General features: G+C 42.5%; 1 protein-coding gene across 1 annotated transcript in view; it reads right to left on the minus strand.

Annotated features, from left to right (window-relative positions):
• Window positions 1-1369: 1369 nt before the first annotated feature.
• KIAA1549 (KIAA1549 ortholog) overlaps window positions 1370-23390 on the minus strand; it is a 122913-nt gene continuing 100892 nt past the window's right edge. Inside the window, exons 18-21 of the mRNA XM_065938498.1 lie at window positions 19277-19323; window positions 12569-12729; window positions 9481-9626; window positions 1370-7121 (exon numbers count right to left, since the gene is read on the minus strand). Of these exons, the coding sequence (XP_065794570.1) occupies window positions 6870-7121; window positions 9481-9626; window positions 12569-12729; window positions 19277-19323 (606 nt within the window). The 3' untranslated portion in view covers window positions 1370-6869. The remainder of the gene's footprint in view (window positions 7122-9480; window positions 9627-12568; window positions 12730-19276; window positions 19324-23390) is intronic.

Below are 23390 nucleotides of genomic sequence, written 5' to 3' on the forward strand. Positions count from 1 at the left end.
TGAAGTATATCAGGGCTTTCCTGATAGCTCAGTTGGTAAAGAATCCACCTGCATACCAGGAGACCCTGACTCAATTCCTGAGTCAGGAAGATCTGCTGAAGGTATAGGCTACCCACTCCAGTATTCTGGCTTGGAGAATTCCATGGACTGTATATAGTCCACGGGGTTGCAAAGAGTCAGACACGACTGAGCGACTTTCAATTCAATACTGATTAAAAGAGAACATAAAAGTATCTTAAAACTATCACATTTATTTCTTCAGGTATGTCTAAAGTATTGGCATATCTTACCAGGGTGTATATATGTATTTTTAAAAATCCCTTTATTTTTCTTTCATGGATTTTCAGTTTTGTCAGTGTGCTTCAACTATCCTGATACACTGTCTTTCTGTTGTTTACTATTTTTTTTTAAGCTCTGTAAACAGCAGAAACATACTTTAAAGCTTTCTTCATAGTGGTCTACTCCCTCCAATTTTTAGGCTCAAGTTCTCCTTGTTGGTTGATCCTGTGAACTCTCCGTCATGAAGCCTTGTTTTCTGCCAAGACTTGCAATCATTAACTGTGGTTTCCACTTCACCAGGAGCTGACTGCCTTGAGAATCGAGGCAAGTTCTGGGTCATGGATACCCAGGGCAGGCTCTTAATAGTCTCTGTGAGGACCTTTGGGCTTTATCTGTATCAGATTAGTTTTTAAAATTTCAATTAACTTTAGAGAAAAACTTTAAAAATAGAGGGTTTCTGTATACCTTTTCCATAGCTTCCCCTAATACTAAAGTTAGCAAAATCAATAAAGGAACCTCTGTACAATACTGCTAGCTACACTGTAGGCGGTATTTAGATTTCACCCTTTTTCCCACTGATAACCTTTTTGTTGTCCAGAATCCTATCCAGGTTTCCACATTTCCTTCCTTTGTTGTGTTCCTCTGTGTTTTGCAGTTCCTCTTGCTTTTCTCAGTTTCAAGGGGTTTTTATTTTCTTGAGTTTCGTAAACAACTCCAGGTTTATCCTCTTACCCTTCAAGTTTGCATAGATGAGGATCTTCTCAGTTATCTTTCTAGATCATAGTCCTAATCTTTTAATTCCAAAATGAATCTGCTCTTAGTGGAACCATCGATTTGATTAGTGGAGGGCCTGTAAAGCAAAATAGTGAGATGAAAGGAGTGGCGCCAACCACCTTGAGTGACAACAATTCTGCAAATTCCATGCACTGAAAAGACTACTTTCAACTTAATTCCTTGGAAAATGAAAGCATCAGGTGTTCTCACGACGGACACAAAAATCAGAGAACAAAAACCACTGCATTCAACTTTCACATTTTGCACATGAGAACTATCATGTTGCAAAGGAAATAAACAGAAAATATCACTTGACACCAATTCAGAGCATTTATTGACATTTCCATTTAAAATGCTAGGAAAGCTGTATAAATTGTAAACATGGAAACCAAACACTTGCATAAATTATTTCAAAAACTCTACAGCACATTAGAAAACGGTGCAGCTAATTGAAGGGAAGAAACATAGCCAGCAAAGAGAAGAGAGGGTCGAATTACTAAATCATTTACCCATACTGAAATTTAAGGGCCCATTTGAGACCAGCAAACCATGATTGTCAAGTTCAAAGTTGCAGGATTGATGCCTCAAGTGGCCTCAATTTACTCTGCATTTTTTCGTACATTAACACTCATAATCTAGGGATGAGAGTGCAGGAACTCAGAAGAACATGGACCTTGACAAAGTCAGAGGTGGCCAGTGGGCACCCCAGAGTGCTCGGTTTGGCAGCCTTTCCTGGAAGGGTGCAATTCACTCCACCCCCATGCTCCCTAGACCAGCCCTGGAGGAGGGCAAAGTGGAGAATTTCTACTCCCCTTTTCTGAAATTAACCCTCTGCTGCCTAGAGCAACGGAATCCACTGGTGGAGCTTCTGTTCCCCTAGGGTTCCCTCCTCCTTCCTCACATTTGCAGGAGGAACAGTTTGGGGAGCCTGGCTAGAAGCTGACCCAGCACTATTCTGACCTTGCACTCAAGGAGTCAAGTGATGAATGCTGGAAACCTGGTGGACATGAGAAGGGGCATTCATGACGTTCCAAGTTGTCCAGAAAGATTCCGTGGAATCAGGGACCATGAGACCCAAATCACTTCAATTTTTCTTTGTCCCTTCTACTTATCCACTCTTTCTTTAAATGTGAAGTGGCCCCAGAGCAGAAAAACCCGGAGAAAGAAGGAAAAGCAAAGGGTCTGCATGATGATCTACCCCGTGGGAAAGTAATTTCGAGAAGGGTGTCTCAGAGGGTGACATTCCTTCCTTCTTTCTCTTGCTAGCTGGTTCCCAACTTTGTTTCATGTTTCCAAGGCATTTGATACTCTTTTGCTAAATGTCAACGCTGCTGGCGTGTTAAGATAAATTGTCAGGTGTACTGTTACACACACAGCATGGAATTAGGATCGTACCGTGAGGTTTTAGTTTTCACGTCTTTTTCATAAAATTAGAGACAGGAGTCTTAACGACTGCAAATCGCCTCCAAGGGTAGCAAAAGAAACCAGAAATGCACACACTCCCTGTTCACTAGGTAACAAGTGTAAGCCTAATACAGTGTATGAGTGTGTTACGGCAGCTGTTGATGGAAACCCCTCTCACCTGTTGTAAGAATATCCGTGATGGTGCTAGAGTAAATGTAAAAATGAAGTTCAGGTTACCATCCCATAAAAACATGCTGTGTGTTCAAATGGTCTACATGCAGGTGCAGAAGTGGACTTCCTCACGCTCCTGCCTGGAACAAAGGTGGGTTAGGTGGGCTCTGGAGTCTGGCTTTGGGGACCTGATCTGGAGGTAGAAATGAAATGGCTAAAACATCTACAGCTAAAGCGTGTGTGGTACTTAAGATTGGAACCCCCTCCCCACCCACCCAGAACCTCTCACCAGCTCTCCTCCAATGAGCAAATTCATTCATGTCTAGGAATCTCATATGAAAGGGAGAGAGAGATGTATTTAATGATTAACTCCTGAATTAACTACAAATGCCAATCTGTGTCCGAGTGACTGGTTTGGTCACTGGAGCACTAAGTTGTGCAAACGCAGTGAACACTGACCCTGTCACGCAGTTGAATGGGAGGCTCGTAAAGCACAGAATTACCTGTTTCAGCCCGCAGCCTCCAGGCGTCCCTTCACCTGTACCCTGCATCACAGGCCTCATGCCCTGAAAAATTGTGGTTGGCAGAAACTGGCTTAGTCTGCAGCTCAAAAGCCACATACAACCAAAATGAAAAGACGCTCTGAAATTAAATACAATTTGGAGGAAAAAGTGTAGGTAGCTGTAAAGTCAAATATATTTACTTATAACCCACTACACTCCACAAAGGATTAAATGTGGCTGAATGACGGACCCTTGAGATCTGCTCTTAGCAGCAGACCTCAGTGAACATCTTTCACACTTGACACTGGCCCTCTGGCAGTTCTGGGACTCTCCCGTCCCCTCCAGAACAGACGTCTTCCTCCACAGACCTTCCTCCCAGGCCTGGTCATTTTCTTGGTGGGTTCCTGCAAACATTTCCTCATAGCGTCACTTCTTCCTCTTTACAAAACTCCTTCAGTGGTGCAGTTAGGGATTTGGTCTCCATATTTGAGCAGACCAGGTTCAAGGTTATTTTCAATGGCAGCTTCACCACTTTCTCCATCCTTCCCCAGGCCCACTCTCAACTCTTCCCACACCATCTCACCACGTGCCTGGGAAGCTCTTGTCTTCCGTGGCTTCTGATGCTGAGTTCTCCCCAAGATCCCACTGTTTCCAAACGTGTAAGTTCCATTCCTCCTTCTAATGTACTTGTGTACTTCGGTGCATTTTACTGATGTTTAAACCATGTTATTTTCCCATCTCTTCCATTTTTTACACCCAAGGGTGTTGTCTGATTCAGATCCGAACATCTCAGAAGGCAGGACTCATGTTTGGTGCCAGAAACAGCAGAAAATCCGAACAATGCATGAGAACTGAAAGTTAATGGCGAAGGAAGTGAATTGAAAGCAAATCGGGAGGGAGGAAGTGGAGTCCCATGGGGCCTCTGGTGTTGCTCTGGTTTCCTCCACGTGAACTCACTCACTGGGAGGTCACAGCAGATCCGACGGTCCATCCCAGCACCATCACACAGACAGCCCATGTTCTCACAGTGTTCTGTGGTCCCTCCTCAAGGGGTGTCTGCCCACATGACCACACCTGATCCTTGCAATGAGAATCCTGGGGGGTGAGGGTGGGTGCACGGGGGAGGCCCGTTCTCATGAGGCTGATGGGGAGAATAAGGCTCAGACAAGTGGCCTGACACAGCCAGGGAGTGACTGTGCAGAATCTGAAAATGACCATTTCTCCAAACAGTCTCCTCTAAAACTCCGACTCAAATGTATAGCTCTTGCTACTACCATGAGAACTTTTAAAATCAGAAAAAAAGAACAGACGTAAAATGTCAGTTTTCATTTTGCAGTGTTTCAATAAATGGAACTCCAAAGCCACACAACTGCCACGAGGACCTCTCGTTGAAGTAGATTCCATTCACTGAGTGTCTGAAGCCCCACTCAGGGCAGTGTTCCCACGACAGCTGGTGTGTTCTGGGTCAGTTGACAATAAAACTGAGTGCAAACTGAGTGTGCTTTACAACCAACGCAAGAGTGCTGGGGATCTCACCCACCTGCTCACAGCCACCACATACCACCGGTTGTCTATAACACGTCATTTTTGGTCTTGGCATTGGTTTAAAAGTGTATCCCTTCTAAGAAGAAAAATATAGACAGAATCCCCTTATGCTAGCTTGAAAGGCATCAAAACTGCTACCGCAGCCCCGTTTAAAACAGAGGCCCATCTCTGCCACGTGCCAAGGAGGTAACCACATCTGTACACTCCACGTGCGAACACGTAGGACATTGAGCAGGAGGGGAGGGGAGGGGCTGTCAGTTGGCACTCAATCTGAATTCACCAAAAGGTGTCCAAAGTAAAAATCTGCGTGAATCTCTGAAATCCTTCCTTACACATTCAGGATCCTGGTATTTCTGAATGACAGGCAAAGAGACCCCTCCACTCTGGGCAAGTCTGGTATTAAATCAAGACTGAGAGGTAAGAGATGAAGCCCACATGAGGGTCCTCTCTCCCCTGCTCTTTGGAGCCAGGGAAGGGTACCCAAAAAGGAGCTCCCATCACTTTATCTCACATTCTCAACAGACATCCTTCTGCACCTCTCCTGTTTCAGAGGCGTGAAGATAAAAAATGCCTACATTTTAATTTCCCAGAACTGACTCTCCCTGGATTGTGAGACTCTTGAGTCTACATAACAGGCTAAGTGCAGGAAGTGCAGAAACCCAATGGTTCCACTTTGGGGGCCTATTTTAGCTGCTTCAGGGTTCTTAAAATTTGACATAAATACAGAGATTTTGATTAGTCAGAGCCCCAGATTCTGCCTGTGTATCTGTTGTTTAATTAAAGATATTAATTGAGCTAATAAAAAAGGAATCATGGCAAAGTGTTATCTGCATCTGTTCCTCTTCATTCCACTCAGGTCCCAGAAAACAGAACAGCCCTTGTTACTCTATTCTTTACTCCACTTCGGGAAGCGGAGAGCTATTCCCTTCAGGAGGCAATCTCAAGTGAGAGGACCCCTCCGTCAGGCCCAAAGGTGGTTTTATCAGTCACTCAGCACAGTTATACACAATAAAATCAGAAATCAGGAGCAACTCTTTCTCCCTCGTGGTCTCAAAGCTTCTCCTTCCTTTCTTGGCTCATTACAAAGAGGCTCAACAGAACTCGTTTCCAGGTCTTGAACATAGGGACTGCAATTTCCACAGGTGCATTCATGAATAACTAACCATTCGGTGGTCCTAGGAACTGTGACAAAGCATTTTTGCTCATGTAAGATTCCTCATTCAAAGTCGGGAGCAACTTATCAGCAAAGTGCCAGGATTCGTCAGGACCTCCTCAAAGCCTCATTCTATAGGACTGGCCTTGATGAAGATATGTACTCAAATGAAATGCAGTAGGCAGTTGCCTCTGCCAATCAACAAATGGCAAATACAATTAAGAGTGTAAATCTAAACTTTGATATGTATTTTGAATAACCAAATAAATATTAAGCTTTTCCTCTGTGGAGAGGCTTTTTCCCCTCTTTCTAGAACAAAATGAAGCCTTCCACATGTTCTTCCATTGAGAAAGCCAAAGTTGCATTTCACAGACAAGGTGAAGGGGCTCTTGGAGCTGTAGCACCAGAAGAAGGAAAATGCAGTTGATGGCTTTGTTTCAAATCATCAGGCTCTACAATCTATCATTTGGTTTCTCACTAGTAGCTTTTTAAATTCCCAAACAGTCTTAGTATTCATGTCGTTAATATTACTATTAAAAGAAGTTCCTATGGAGGAAAAAGAGGGTGAAAATCAAGCCGTTAATAAAATGTCTTCAAAACTCTTCTCAGAAAACAAAGCAGCAGGTTCATCGTACAAACCAGTCTGAGTCACATCTTCCTACAGAAATACTAGGTTCCTTTAATCCCTACACCATCTACACATTATCATCTTTCACCTTAAAAAAAAAAAAAAGAGAAACTAACTTAGGAATTTCATTAGCTTAGAACTGTGGTTGGTCTTTTGTGAAGTGCTGCTGGCTTTTGGCCAAAAGTACATAAATTTCAACTGAACCCAGGTGGTCACAAAACTGCCAACGTATGAAAAGCATCATGGGCTGTCACGTGACTTGGGGCATCTTCTAAAATCGCGACCTGTTCCCTTAGTTGGGCCCCTCACCCCGGAGATGCTCCTCCTCTTAAAAACACCTGCTCAGTTGACTTCCTTTTAGTCTTGCTTCCACAGGAAGCGGATACTTGGCAAATGTGCAAGGCGAGGCTGATCAGCTGTGGAAGTTCTGCACAGCGGTCTGCTTCTGCGAGAGCCGGAGGAGCTCCTCGCGGATTGCTTTGATGAGAGAGGCTGAGGAGTGGCCGGGCTGGAGGTCTTCCGTGGAGCTGGTGGGGTAGGCCAATCCGGCGCCCGGCAGCCCCCTGTGAGGGAGGTTCCCGGGAGGAGCTGAGGGCTCCCGGCCTGAAGTCCTTGGCACCTGGAACAGCGGGGATGAATACTCCTGATGTCCGAGCACGTGTGTCTAAAAAACCACGGCAAACACAGGAAAACAGGAGGGAAGATCAGAGGCAAACTGGCATCCGATGCTCTCCACCCACCTCCCAACCAACAGCTCAGTCTCCCACCACCAGAATGCAAAGATGTAACTGCAGAGAAATCGTTCAAGGGAAAGTAGTCCAATAAAGAAGCCCCTGAACTTAATTTAACAAGGGCCTATACACACTTGCTTAAAGACAGAAAGAATGAACGCATGGTTGGCCCCACTGGCTAATCCCCGTGCTGCCATGTGTAGGAGAGTGGGCCACTGGGGAACCCGGAAGGGCCCTGCAGAGCTGGACAGGGAAGGAGGCTGGAGCATCCCAGAGAGGGCAAGGTCTGATGAGCATGTCTGCTCAGAGGGATATGCAGAAACTGGCAGACGGACCGACGGGAAGAGCAACTGCCTTTGCTCTGAGTCCAGGACTCAAGGAAGCGGTGACGAGAACACATATTGGGCCCATGGAACAAGACCACATGGCGACAAGATCACAAAATCATCTTCCATCCTATCCACCTGTGTGTCTGCGTGTCAGTGCTCTGTACAGCTTTTTTTTTTTAAAGCTATCTGCACAAAAGCATACACTAGCTTTGCTGACACTGGCAAAATATGGATTAACCGGGCATTCCTTTGATAAGAATTATACTTTTCAGTGATTTTTTCCATATTTTTTTTCAGTGGAAAAAATCTCTTTATACACACATACACACACTACATCTGTGATTTCACTTGTGGTAAGAGCAACTCGATAGCCTGGTAAACAGGACATGTGAGCCCCGGAATAACTTCCACATTTCACTTCTCCAAATTGTGACCAAGAAGCCCTCAAAAAGTGCACATTGAATTTGATGGGAAAACCCAAAACAACTCAGGAAACTAAGCCAGGCACAGAAAATGCAAAATGTCAGCAAAGGTAAAGTGCAGACCTGAGACTGTAATGCACGCACGCCAAGTCTCTTCAGTCATGTCCAACTCTTTGAGACCCCATGAACTGTATGTAGCCCATCAGGCTCCTCTGTCCATGGGATTCTCCAGGCAAGAATACTGGAGTGGGTTGCCATTTCCTACTCCAGGGGATCTTTCTGACCCATGGATCGAACTCACGTCGATCCAAGTTCAACCAAGTTCAACCAAGTTCAACCCCTGAGTCGGGAAGATCCCCTGGAGGAGGAAATGGCAACCCACTCCAGTATTCTTGCCTGGAGAATCCCATGGACAGAGGAGCCTGGTGGGCTACAGTTCACAGGGTCGAAAAAGAGTCAGACCTGGACTAAAGCGACTCAGCACGCATACACGGTGGTCATAATGGAAATGACATTAACAAACCCACAATAAAACTCAAATGCTGAGCAAGAAGGTACATAAGATTGGAAATATTTATATAGTGATCACACCAAAGATCAAGTCCAGCTTTTACAGTTTCAAAGTCACGACTTAAAAGTCAAAATTACAGAGACAAAATTACAGGTAGTGCCTGGAGCTAGGGGGAGGGAGAGTGGGGAATTCGTGTTTAATGGGTATGGATTTCAGCTTCATAAGATGAAAAGAGCTATGGGGACGAATGATGTGAAGGCTACATAATAGTATGAATGTATTTAAAACCACTTAAGCATGGTTCAAATGGTAAATTTTACGTTCTATGTATTTTACCATAATTGAAAAAAAATGGGGGGAAAAAGTTACTGTTACTTAGGTCTCTATGCAGATTTTCCATAATGAATACTGCTTTCGTTATTTTTAAGTTATTTTAGAAACCTCATTACTTCAAGCCTGAAATCTACCTTGAGAAAAATAGTATATGTTTCCAGATTTCAACACCAGTAGTCTCCCAGTCTGGTCAGAGGGAATTACCATCTACAAGCTGTAAGAAGGACTTCCCAGGTGGCGCTAGTGGTAAAGAGCCTGCCTGCCAATGCAGCAGACAAAAGAGACATGGGTTCAGTCCCTGGGTTGGGAAGATCCCCTGGAGGAGGGCATGCCAACCCACTCCAGTATTCTTGCCTGGAGATCCCATGGACAGTGGAGCCTGGCGGACTAAGTCCATAAGGTCACACAGAGTTGGACACAACTGAAGCAACTTAGCATGCATGCACGACTGTATGAAAAGAAAAACAGACTCAAGGAGAAAAATGGTGACGGAGGTTTTAAAGAGAGATCTGCCCTGCAGAAGCAGCAGCAGCTATACCATTTACCATTTGAACCATGCTTAAGTGGTTTTAAATACATTCATACTATTATGCAGCCTTAGCTTCGTCCCCATAGCTCTTGAAATCATCTTATAAAACTGAAATCCATACCCATCATGTCTGAATTCTCAACGATGATCCCAACACGAGATACTCACAGCCTCTCTCCGGCCGGCTTCGTCCTCCCCATAGGCAGGCCAGCCTGGCCCCCCATACTGGCCGCCTCTGCCCGGTGGGATTTCCACTGGCTGAGCTCCGATTCTGCTGGCGATTCCCACCTGTGTCAGGTGCTGGATCTGAGAGCCTAGAGGAACACAGGGAGGGGCCCGTGAACACCAGCAGGGGAGTGGAAGGCTGCTCAAGTGAAGACACTCTGGTTCTGACCTCAGCACGCCCCTGGGGACACAAGCACTGTTCAAATGTGGCACCAATTCTACCCCCAGAAAAGACACTTCCTAAGAAAACCAGACCTGAGCTTCTGGGCTTGTGGGCTGTTACTTTCTCTCAATACAGTGGCTATTAGTGATGTTCCTATTTTCCTGGTCAGACATCAAAGGACGGGGAAGAAGGGATAATGGAGGGCTCTTCCATTCATTTCTGTAGAGGCTACAGATAATGGGGACCTTATTCATTCAGAAAAAAAAGGAGTGAAAGGTTTTGGAGCCATAAAGAAGCTGAAACCTAGTACTTTCTTATGACTTTCAGACTCACAGCAAAATGAAAATGCAATATGCCTTTTTTTTTTTTAAACAGGCAGAGTGTGTATTTGAGTTCAAAATGTTAAAGTACATTTTTGTTACACTCACACTGTTTTCATAATTTAGTCACACCAAATTAAAAATTTAAAACTATCCATGACAAATGGGTACTTGCCAAGAGCATGTGCCAGCGACTGAACAACAAGGGCATTTGTCACCTGCCTCTGCGGAGACTGAACCCTGAGCTGCTGCAGCTGTTGACCTTCAGCACCCCGAGGGAGTTCAGGGTGGAGTGAGACACTCTGCTCCAGGGAATCTGGTGGAACAGGTCTTTAGAGAGTTAGGTATTTTCAGGAACTGATTTCAGGATCCCAATCTTTGCATCTCCTCACATCCAGAAAAGCACTAAATCCCTTCGTGATGACATCAGCTCCAGGTGACTAGCAGAAAACCTCTTGTAAAGTAAGTGCCTGATTGCACTGAAGTCCCCTTTCTTAAAAATCATATATTGACCTTCCCCCACTGCCTCTTTGGGGCAGTCTCTCAGAGCTATCTGAGGTGCTGTCTCTCAGGCTACAGTCCTCATTTTGCCCCAAATAAAACTCACCTCTCGAGTTGTGCCTCTTTTTCAGTCGACAAAGCCACCCACCCAACCTCTTCATCGAGGTATAGTGAAGCAAAGACAGATGATCACTAGTGCTCATTCTACACTTAGGCACGCCATAGCCTTGTGTGGCTGTGAAAGCTAGCCTTTAAATAACATATTTTTCTCTCCCATCAACTTTGGCATATGGAAATAACCCTATTCAACAGATCGAGGGAGAAAAAACAAATCTTTAAATGCTGTGAAATAAAACATCGATTTCTAAATGCACCTAGGATCATCTTATTCATCTGGGATGCTCAGGCTAGTCCCACAAAGGTTCAGGGTTTTCCAGAGGTAAGACCTCTCCATCTTCAAGGCTGTTCCTACTCTAGTTACCTAATTAACAGCCTCTGTTAATCAAATACTTTTTATTAAATGTCCTCTACAGGAGCACTTGTCCTGAAGCATTTGTTACTGAAGATTCCTAACACTATTAAAATTACTGGAACTATCAGACAATGGACATTGCCCAACAGACATTGAGTAAATCTTGCAAAGGACGGAAATGCAGCAGTGTTCATCATCACTTGTGACTTGAGACAACTGCACAGGGAGAAAAGCATACCTTTGTGTTGGACTTGCAACAGCAGTTGAAATCGCAGTTGAGACATGATTCTGTATTTTGCTTTGTTCACTTAACGAGACACACAGGCTCCCTCATGATTCAAGTGGCCCATCACCCCCCAGCAGGCAGGGGTTTGCATTCCAGCTCAACCACTGACAAGCCTGTGACCTCAGACACCCAGTAATCACTCCAGCTGAGACTCAATGCCTCACTTTTCAAATGGAGATTAAAAAAAAAAAACTATCTCACAGTGCTATTTCAAGGATTAAAAGAGAGAAAATAGGTCAAGTACCAAATGCATAGGAGGCAATCAGGAAATCTTAAATTCCCTTTTTGTGGCTCTGAGCTCTTCATTTTCAAAGGCTGTACAAGTTTACTCACTGATGCCCTTAAACTCGGTATTGAGGGAGCTCACAGTTGTTTGCTATTCTGAATAATGCTTCAATAAACATCCTTGCACATGTAGTTTTTCTCCAATATTTTGGATCTCTTCGGGGGACAGGGAGGACCCCATATTCCCAAATTACGAAATCAAAGGCTCACAAAGTTATATTGCCAAGCTGCTTTCCAAAAATTTAATGATTTACACCATCACCAGAAATAATATGAGTAGTAATAATAATAATGGCAGCTAATATTATTACAATTTGTGATATGCCAGGCACTATTTTAAGCACTTTATATCTGTTATCTTCTAAGACTGTTCTTTTAATGATGATCTGAAAGAGCAGGTAGAAAAAACCTAGAGCAGTTTCATGTTGTCACCAGCTTCCCCTGACCTTCCACTGCTGACTCTGCCCATGAGTGACTGCAGAGAAGGGACAGGCATAGAGGCATGGGGAAATGACAAAGATATTTTAGAAAAGAGAAGATAAAGGTAGAAGGGGAAAAATGAGGGAGGTAAGGCTCGAGGAGAAAACCGTGGTTGTACCCTCCCAGAAGTGACCAAATAAAACACAAATCTCCCTGTAGTCACTGCGGATCAACTTTAGAAACTGCCTTCTCTAAAATAAACGCTTGTTTTCATGCCATCGTAAGCACTCAGAAATAGGTGTTTCTGTTCACTCTAAGTTTTCAGAAACGTTTTCCCTGAAGACATGCGCTGGGAATTTCACATAAAGGGACTGTTTTCGAGACTCTGACTCAGGAACAAATCGGAGGCCCCGGGTCTTGGGATCGCAGCCACTCTGTCCTTTCCCACCTCCCAGCCATGCATCTCCAACAGGATCCGAGGGAACACAGCTCACCCCCAGAAGAGGCCAGGGCTGGGATGCTGACACCCTGAAGTCTAAAATGTTCTCTGCAGAGTTTAGCCAAAAAGAAACGCCCGCGTGTACCTGTGGTGCCCCCAACAGGCCGAGGCCGGGCCACTGACGGCCCCTCCTCAGAGTAGATCCCTCGGGCAGCAAATGAGGTGGCTTCGGACGATGCTTGGGGCTGCGGCGGCTCGGGAGGCACCAGCTCCGAAGACTGCAGCAAACCGGCTCCGAAACTGGGTCTGAAGGCGAAGCACACCCAAACATTAGGACCACACTTGCCTGGTTCTGCTATTTTATTAGGTCCACCCTCAGCCCTGAAGCAATATAAGACCTATGTGTCTGCTGTCTTATTAACCATCTCCTCTCCCAGAACATGGGCTCCCTGAGGACAGGGACTCTATTTGCTCCCTGACAAATCTCCTGTGCTACAAACTATATATACACCATCCAGTACACATGCTGGAACACAGCTGATGCTTGACCAATCTGCTGGAAGACTGGAGAAAAAATGCTCTAGTTTATAGACCCAAAAAGGGTGCATCTCAAGCTCCAGGGCCTGTTCATCTTCAGCAGTCGACTAAAGGAGTGGATCTCAACCCTGGCTGTACATTAGGGTTACCTGGGGAACCCACACCACATCCCAGACTTCCCAAAAATAGAATCTTTAGACATGGGACCCACACCATGGTAGTTTTTAAAGCTCCACTGATGTTCCTGAGTTTTATCAAGGCTGAAAACTAGTGCTTTAAAGCAGTGGTTCTCAAACTATTTAGTCTTAGGACATAGTTGCATTCATGAAAATAAGGACTCACAAGGGAAAGTGAAAGTTGCTCAGTGGTGTCCAACTCTTTGCAACCTCATGGACTACTCCAAGGAATTCTCCAGGTCAGAATACTGGAGTGGGTAGCCTTTCCCTTCTCCAGGGGATCTTCCCAACCCAGGGATCAAACCCAGGTCTCCCAAATTGCAGGCGGATTCTTTATCAGCTGAGCCACAAGGGAAGCCCAAGAATACTGGAGTGGGTAGCCTATCCCTTTCTCCAGGGGATCATCCCCACCCAGTAACTGAACCGGGGCCTCCTGCATTGCAGGCAGATTCTTTACCAACTGAGCTAAGAGGGAAGGACTCACAAGAGCTTTTGTTTATTTGGCTTCCCTGGTTGAGTCACCTGGTTGAGTCACCTGCAATGCAGGAGACTGGGGTTCAGTCCCTGGCTCCAGAAGATCCCCTGGAGGAGGGCATGGCAACCCACTCCAGTATTCTTGCCTGGAGAACCCCATGGACAGAGGAGCTTGGCAGGCTACAGTCCACAGGGTCACAAAGAGTTGGACACAACTGAGTAACTAACACTTTCAAGAGTTCTTGTTTATGTGGAGCATATCTATAGCTAAGTATCATGTTCAAAATTAAAACAGAGCAAATGAAAAATTCATTTAAAAATAACAATATTAAACCTATGACATGTCAACATTTTTCACAGAATTAACTAATACTGGAGTGGGTAGCCATTCCCTTCTCCATGGAATCTTCCCGACACAGGGATCAAACCTGGGTCTCTTGCATTGCAGGTGGATTCTTTACCATCTGAGCCACCAGAGAAGCCCATATTTTCCTGCATGCCCCCCTCCCCCCAATTTAATGAGAAGTGTTCTACATTTTTTAAAAAATTTCCTTAATAGAAGACATCTGGATTCTCATATACTTTGTATTCAATCAGTTTCCATCAGTTATTTTATGAAGAAAGGCATAAATATGTAGTTGGAAAAAGAAGGAAGATTTTAATAGCCTTTCCAAATAATATTCAAATAGTATTTCCATTAAACATTCTTCTCTGAAACCATACCAAAACTCAATATTTCCTATGAAGGTTAGTGGCAATATTGACTCTGAAACTATCAATGAACTTTTCATCTTCTGTTATGTTAAAACTACTCGTCTTCCTTGCACTTAGAATAGACTCATGCATGATTGTATGACATTGCTCATTTGGAAAATACTGGTTCACTGAATTATGCAGACTTTCTTGATATTGACACATTTTATTTTACAGTAACCCAAAGTCACATTCATTAATATCACCATCAAGCTCATCAGAAAAGGCTTTAAGTACTAGGAAACTGTCCATTTCACCGCAGCAGACAAGTTTATAAAATTTTAATTTCCAATTGAAAGCTCAATTTGATCATTGGCAATAACTGCTGTCAGCTGTTTTCCTGCCCACTGCTCATTTTCAAAGCCAAACAAAAGTCCACAGGCTGTTTGTTCAAGCAAAAACATAGCAACAGTTAGATCAGTTCTCAACTCTAAGGCCAAAATCAGCAGAAGTGGTTTATATGTTTCTCCTCTCCTGTCATCCAGACTGTTAAGAGACTCTAGGGTCTAAGTTTAATAAAGTTAATTTTGGGGCCTCCCTGGTGGTCCAGTGGTTAAGAATCCGACTGCCCATGCAGGGGACACAGGTTTAATCCCTGGTCTGGGAAGATCTCACATGCCTGGGAGCAACTAAGCCCATGCACCACAATTCCTGAGCCCTTGCGTCTAGAGCCCACAGCTACAGCTACTGAAGCTCGCATACTCTAGAGCCCGTGCTCCACAACAAGAGAAGTTGCTGCCACAAGAAGCCTCCACACCACAACGAAGAGTAGCCCCCGCTCTCCACAACTAGAGAAAGCCTGCACAGCAATTAAGACTCACCACAGCCAAAAATAAATAAATCTTTAAAATTTATTTTTACTACCTCAATGATATACTAACATAAAACTGGCATTTTAAAAAATGCTGTAAAAAAACAAAAATAAAAAAATCTGTGATTGCCCAGCAGTGACGAAGACTGGAATGAGTCCTTGAACAGCTAGGTGTCACTGTCTGGATTCAAGCCAAGGCACCACAGCTTCACCCACCACTGCTTACATACCTCAGTGCAAAGGTCAACGCAATGAGAAAAGTCAGATGATATCTTTATATTATTACAAAAATAGCTTTGACCTCACAGACCTCCCTGAATGGGCCTCAAGGACCCTCTAGGGATCTGAGAATCTCACCCTGAGATTCTGAGGCTTCTCAGAATCTCAGGGTGAGATTCTCACCCTGAGAACCCCTCTTTTAAAGATACTCAAAAGTAAAAAAAGAATGATGGTTTAGCTATAATTCCTTGCAAATGACAGTTAACCAGTAATTAATAGATTAAAACTTGGACTGCATGGAGATCAAACCAGTCAATCCTAAAAGAAATCAGTTCTGAATATAAGACTGATGCTGAAGCTGAAGCTCAGCTTTGGCCACCTGATATGAAGAAGTGACTCACTGGAAAAGACCCTGATGTTGGGAAAGACTGAAGGCAGGAGGGGAAGGGGATGACAGAGGATGAGATGGTTGGATGGCATCACCAACTTGATGCACATGAGTCTGAGCAAGCTCCAGGAGTTCGATGACAGGGAAGCCTAGCATGCTATAGTCCATGGACATAGTCCATGTCGCAGACATGACTGAGCAACTGAACTGACTAATAGATTAAACTAGTTTGATGAGAAAGTACACCAACTTGCTCTGATTCTACACTGTCATTTCTGGAGTACAGTCCATAAACTAAAACCCAGGCAACCTGTATTACTCTCTTTAAAGAACTGCTGCTGTTTCCGATTGACCTCAGAAAGAGGTGTCTGACATCTCTGACCTTACAGATCTAAGAGCTTAACCAATGCACACTCCTCCATCCAGCCCTGTAAACTAGAGCTCACCTAAGTTAATTATAATCTCTGGACCATTACCTAGGAACAAGAGCTTGCCTTTTATTAATGATTTCTGCTTTATCCAGTCAACTAGCACCCTCCTGCCTATATCTACACCCCTTTCATCCTAAACTGTATACTCAGAGAGTTCTGTGTGATCCAAATATTCTAATTTACCTTGGGTGACCAAGGTAAAATTTAGCATCCAAACCAGAACACTTTTGAGAGTGGAATTTACAGTTATGCTGAACATCAGGTGTAAATTAGGATTGAACCAGGCAAAACCAGATCATGTGGTCCCCCTAGCATTAGCTTTTGCCCTGGATCATCTAATCTCCACCTGTTCCCTTTACTTTGTTGCTTTTGGACCACAAAGCATTGCCTGGAGAGGGGGAGAAGGGCTGAGGAAAAATAAAACAAAATCTTCTGAAAATGAGGGCAAATAAAGAGAAAGTAAGGAGAAAGCAGATAACATTCCTACTTCTGTGTGACTAAAGGGATAGCTGAATCATTCAAGGGATAGTTGAATGTGATTTCTGAGACTAATTCTTTATTACAATTCCTTCATTGTAATAAATCAATTGTCTATTCACATGTGGGTCTGATTATGAATGCTCTTTTCTGTTCTGTTGGTCTACTTGTCTTGCTTTATAGCCACACCACACTCCTCATTCCTTGACAGTAATTTGCAACATTCAGAATACAGTCCTAACATCTTATTCTTCTTTCTCAAAGTGACTTGGCTACTCTTGGCCCCTTGCAAATCCACATGTATTTTAGAGTGAGTTAATCAATTTCCACATATTAAAAAATGCAACAGAGACAGCAAAAGAGACACAGATATAAAGAACAGACTTTTGGACTCTGGCAGGGAAGGCGAGGGTGGGATGATTTGAGAGAACAGCATTGAAACATGTATATTACCATATGTGAAACAGAAGACCAGTCTAAGTTTGATGCATTAAACAGGGCACTCAAAACCAGTGCACTGGGACAGCCCAGAGGGATGGGATGGGGAGAGGGGTAGGAGGGGGGTTTGGGACAGGGGAACACATGTACACCCGTGGCTGATTCATGTCAGTGTATAGCCAGAACCACCACAATACTGTAAAGTAATTAGCCTCCAGTTATAATAAATGAATTAATTTTTTAAAAATAAATTAAAAATGCAATAAACTATTGGGATTTTGAATGGGACTGCAATGAATCTGTAGACCATTTGGGGTGATTCGATATTTTAAAAGAGTTGCACAATCCATGAATACCTTTCTTTAGAAGGCTTGAATATCTTCAGTTAGATTTAGCCTGAGGTATTTCGTACTTTTGAGTGCTATTTTACATACCTTTAAAATTTTTTTATTTTCTGTCATTGCTCATGAACAGAACAGATTTTTGTATACTAGTCTTATAATGTTGTATACTGATCTTGTTCATCTTGGTATCCAATTACTTTGTAATTTAATTATTATGATCTTGCTATTTAACCATCTTGCTAAAGTTCCTTAATTCTAACAATTCATGTATTGACATTTTAGGATTTTTCTATTACAAAAGTGTATCATCTGTGAATAACAACAGTATTATTTCTCTATTTGGATTCCTTAATCGCTCTGTTACTTTTTCTTGTGTTATTATACTAGCTAGGATGGCCAGGGCAATGCTGAATAGAAGTAATGCATGCAGGCAATTTTGTCTTGCTTTTGTTCTCAAAGGGAAAGTTTTTAACATTTCACCATTAACCAGTATTTGCCAAGATACTTTTTTATCAGATTCCTATCTGTCTGCTTCTATCCTGTGTTTACAAAGATTTTTACCATGAACGGATGCTGAACTTTATCAAATGTTGTATCTATTGAAATGAGAAGATTTTCCTCCTTTATTCACTTCAAAGTGGTGAATTACAATGATTTTTTAAAATATTACATTACTCTTGTACTGATGGAAAAACATCCAACTTGATTATGATGTGATAGCCTATTGTATTGTATTGCTGGATATACTTGCTAAAATACAGTTTCAAATTTTTGGCATCTATGTTCACGAATGAAACTGGCCCTTAATGTTTCCTGTCTTGCAATGTCCTTATCCTCTCTGGTTTTGGTTATCAAGGTTATGCTGGTCTCATAAAATGAGTTAAGGAGTATTTTCTTGTTTTCTGCTCTTTAAAAGAGTTTGTATGATACTGGTATCTTTTCTTCCTTCAGTGTTTGGTAGAATTTACTGTTGAAGCCACCAGGCCCTGAAGTTTTCTTTGTGGGAAGAATTTTAATAATGATTTTAATCTCTTTAATAGTTATAGGACTATTCATGTTTTCTCTTTCTAGGAGTTTTTCAAAGAACTAACTTTCAGCTTTGCTGATGGCATTTGTTTTCTACTTCATTAATTTCTATTCTTATTTTTATTATTTCCTTCCTTCTACTTCCCTAGGTTTTAAGACTTTTTTTCATGTGGACCATTTTAAAAGTCTTTTACTGCACTTGAGGCACTAACGCTTCTGTTGTTTATGACCTGGTTTTCTGGCCACGAGGCACAGGGGATCTTTGCTTCCTCACCAGGGAATGAGTCTGCACCCCCTGCATTGGACGGCAAAGCCTTAACCACTGGACGACCAGGAAAGTCCCCACAAAACTTTTGATACAGTGCATTTTCAAGACTTCAAATCTCATGAATCTTGTCAAAAGTTTTGCTCAGCTTGATTCCTTGTCTGGAATCAGCAGTATCCGTGGGAGAAAGCGGACCCCAAAGCAGGGCTCGCTTCTTTGGATTTGCTGGATCTTGACTCCATTCTGTTTCACTGCCTTGATGGCTACTGGGTGTTTTGTTTTTGTTCTTAAATCTTGTCCAGCTTTTCCAGTTATCATGAGCAAATTATCTAGTCTGTCATTACTGGAAGCAGGACTTAAATTCTAACTTTCTTCCTCCTCTTCTGGTTACATCAAGATAACACACAACTCCGAGTTTTGTATCTGTTCATATTAGCTAAAAGAAATAAAGCTGAAAAATTTAAGAAACAGCCTATGTGAAAGGTCCTGATACATTTTCTCCTAAAAACCTTACCTTGGTAATGGGCCTGATGGGGGAGTCATTCCATAGTCTTCATATCTCTGAAAGAAATTCAAATGAAGATTAACATTCAATCCTTATTATGAAGTGACAACAGCAAACTTACAAATTTAGATTTGCAGGATCAACTTCCAAGAGATTTATTTTCTCATAAAAAGTTAGTATGCTTTCACGGCATTCCGCCACCATGTAATGCTAGAAGCTTCAGTTTGGGGAACTGGGCTAATACACAACTAGCTTCCAGACCTTTCCTTCTTTTGTAAAAATATTAACAAGAGACAGAGTTCCTGCACCTGCCCTTCCCTGCAGGTTTATCATCCACAAACCTGTATCTTCTGCTAATAAGATGGGCCTTTGTGGCCATATTTACTGTAAATGACTCCATCAACATGGACCACAATGGTCACCAGATCTAGTGGGTGCCTATCAGCAATTCAAATACACTCAAGAAACTAAGCAATGCAAATGTTGTTCCATGCTGTACAATGCTATAAAAAGAGAAAGACTTTAAGAAGAACCGTAATTTGAGAGAGATGCTAAAAGATGAAGTAAACACATTCCGTTCTGACTAATACCAAGGAGGTCCAGCCATACACACTGCCCTTAAATTCCATAAGATGTCCAGGTATCCTTCAATCCACTCTTCTTATTTGAACTAATCTGCACTAACCAAACACTCTTTGACTAAAGCAAGATGGCACCAGATTGAAAGAAATCTAGATCTATGCTGCATTCCTCATGAAACCAATATATCCTAACCCTAGCATAGTTGGGACTTGGACTTTTAACACTTCTTTTCAACAACTATGAATCATGATTTTGGAGTCAGATATTTTAGTAGGATAGTAACTCTGGACAGCGTCCACCCAACTCCACTCAGTTTAAATTAACTGGCTCCAGGATAGGAGTTCCATATTAAGTTACTAAATCAGCCTTGCTTCTGGACTTGCTCTCATATGAGATCTTTTTTTTCTTAAGCTGCCATTTACTGAATTATTATTTTGCTATGACTGTATGAACACTGACTCAGGTCCACAGCAATGCTAAAAAGGGGTCATTACCTACTGCTTACAGAAGAAACCAAAACACAAAGAAATTAAACAATGTCCTCCTAATCTATCTTTCTGACTCCAAAGACTATGCTTTTAATCACTGGGCTGCACCACCCATGATTTCTAAAACCAGACTTTCCCTCTTAAATAAATCTCTACTGGTGGGGGGGGGGGGGGGGGGAGTGGAGGGCGGGTGGCCAGATAAGGAGTATAAGGAGTAGCAGCTTTGGCCTCAGACACACTGACCAATTCATTCTATTTCCCTTGGTCTATTACCTTAGGCCAAGAAGGACAAAACAATCTCTGCACCTCATAGAGTCCCAAAGGGATTACTAGCCTTGAAAACGTACTCAAATTGCTTCACCTCTGACCCTCGCTGCTTCCCTTCCCTTGGCAAAGGGAGAGAGATTTAGAACCCCTCAGAGTTCCACAACTGAGGTAAAATAAGCCAAAGGGGATTATGGAAGAAGAGAGGAACAGGATGAAAAGGAGAGTCTATTTATTTTCCAAATAATTAAACAGAAATCTGAGACTGGATCAAGATTATTCTTTACAGAATAAAATGGCCCCTGTGCTTTCAGCAGAGTTTCGTTTTTTTAAAAAACATATTCATATGCAAAATAATATTAATAAAAAAGGTCAAGACTTTACAGTTTATCTGTTGGGATTTCACAAGGTCTAATAAGTGAAAAACTAAAAAGAAAAACAATGCAAAGTAGCTGACTACTCTTTACCTGATCTATTACTGTAGTGCTAGGCATTTCTGCTCTACTTTAGTTAGAAAAAGGGTATTATTTTTCTAGAGGCTACATACCCCCAATGATGGCAGGCATTTCCTTTACGTGGGTCACACTTGTTAAAAAAAAAAAGTCTGGAGGACAAAGAGAATTTTAAGGTTGCAATCATCTAGGTGAATAAAAATCCCATTTTAATGCATTCTTTCGTTCTGTTCAGTATAAAACAAGCCAACAAAGCAAGAAAGACAACTGATGGGTGGAGCCTGGGAGAGGCCTGAGGTAAAGCAACCAGATGGCAAGAAGCTAGTAAAATCTCAGGTATTCACACCTGCCACTTGGAGGACAAATCCAAGGAGGTTAACTCTACTTAGGAAAGCGGAAATACCACCTGTCAAGTGGCCTGACTCACCAATGCATAACTAACAATTTTACACTGGCAAGAAAAGGATAGAAGTGTTGTCAGATGGTCTATATTCATGGGGTAACTGAAGGCATCCTGAAATCCACATTTCAGTGGTTTTTACTGTAGTCAAAAGAAGCAAATAAAAGGTGATCAGGTTCCTCCTGGCAATAAACAGTAACTTTACAACCAATTTATGAGCATGTTTAAGTTATATTAGATATGCCCAAATACAACCAATGATCTGGTTTTCCACTAGATTAAATTGCTACCACTCCCATCAAAACACTAAGGATAATCAACTAGTAGGGAAAACAATAGATACAACTTATAATCAAATCAATGCCTTCAGTCATAATTGAAGGCAGAGAAAAAAGAACAAAGTAGCTAAAGCTGCAGATAAACTGACAGATACAGAAAAGGGACAAAGATGAGCCAACATAAAAATAAATGGCATCTTCAATCCAACAAAGAAAACTGCTTCAGAAGTGAAAGGAAGTTTCCCTGACATGAATGAAAGAAATGAATATGAAGATTAAATGGACACTGGCTATTCAGGGGGGGAAATGATTTGGAAAAACTGGTTGAATGCCAAGAACTATTTATGCTTCCCAGAGGACAGGACACACACATCTTCTATCAGGTAGGGAGCAATTAAGAAGGCCACAAATTTCTGCACCGAACAACTCAAGGAGCAGAAAGAAGCAACATGTAGATGCCAGCAGCCACCAAGTATAGGTTGGGAAGTGAGATGAGAATTCTCCTTTTGGAAAACATGAGACTAGCCCAAGAGGCTCCTGGAAGGTCTCCCTCTTCACTCAAGTCCTCCTGTCCCTCATAGATGCATCTACTGTGTTAGCCTCTCAGCTCGTTAACACCAATAAACAGCATTTTACTTGTCAGCCACCACCCTGACATCCTCCCTTTCAAAACCAGAGGCAAGGAGATGAACAGGAAATCTTTCAATAATCTTGGTGAGAGATGATGACGACTCCACCAGTGTAATACAGTGGATAGATTTGAGAGGAAAAGTTTCCAACCCTCTAGCACATTTAATCAACCTCAACTTCCTCCACTTCCCCTTTCAGTGCTAATCTACCATCACTTCAACTGTACCCTCTGACCTGTACATCTCTTCCCAGCTGTCTTATCATCACACATGCCTGATAAAGCCCCAGTCCTGGATCAATCCAATTGCCTATTCTCTCCTTGTCTACACCTGGGTATCTGAATGCTAGTAAACTACAAAACTTTAATTTGTGCCACTATAATTTCATGACCGTCAGTCTCAACAGTGGCCTCAAGGCTGAGTGATTACTTCCATGTCGCTAGTCTGTTTTCCCTCATTCTCCTCCATAAGTATTTCATGTTTCTACTCTCCCTCAACCCTCCTGCCTTGCTACACTTCTCTCATTCTGAAGAGATGACTCTGCTTTCTCTACTGTGAGAACAGAAACCAATGTAGGGAGTCTGGGTTCAATCCTTGGTCAGGGAACTAGATCCCACATGTTGCAATTCAGGGTCTTGCCACAAATAAAGATCCCACACGCCTCAATGAAAATTGAAGATCCCAGATCCTGCACGCCACAACTATTTAATAAGACCCAGAGCAGCCAAATAAATATCAATAAAAAATATTTTTAAAAGGTTGAATTTGATCTGTATCCTTTAAATTTTTCAATGCTTCTAATTAATGTGTTCAATCTTTCCTCTAGGTTCCTAAACATACAAAACTCCATTATAATAATTCTTTTATTATCTTTGTCTACTAATGCTATAATCTGTACCATTTTCTTGCTTCTCTGCTTGTTTGGTTAGTTTTGACTGGATGCCAGACATTATTCAGTTTACCTTGCTGGATACTGTATATTTTTGGTTTTCTACATAAATATTCCTGACTTTGTTCAGCTTCAGGTCTT

This window comes from Muntiacus reevesi, chromosome 6 (assembly GCF_963930625.1).
Source record: "Muntiacus reevesi chromosome 6, mMunRee1.1, whole genome shotgun sequence".
Taxonomy (NCBI): domain Eukaryota; kingdom Metazoa; phylum Chordata; class Mammalia; order Artiodactyla; family Cervidae; genus Muntiacus; species Muntiacus reevesi.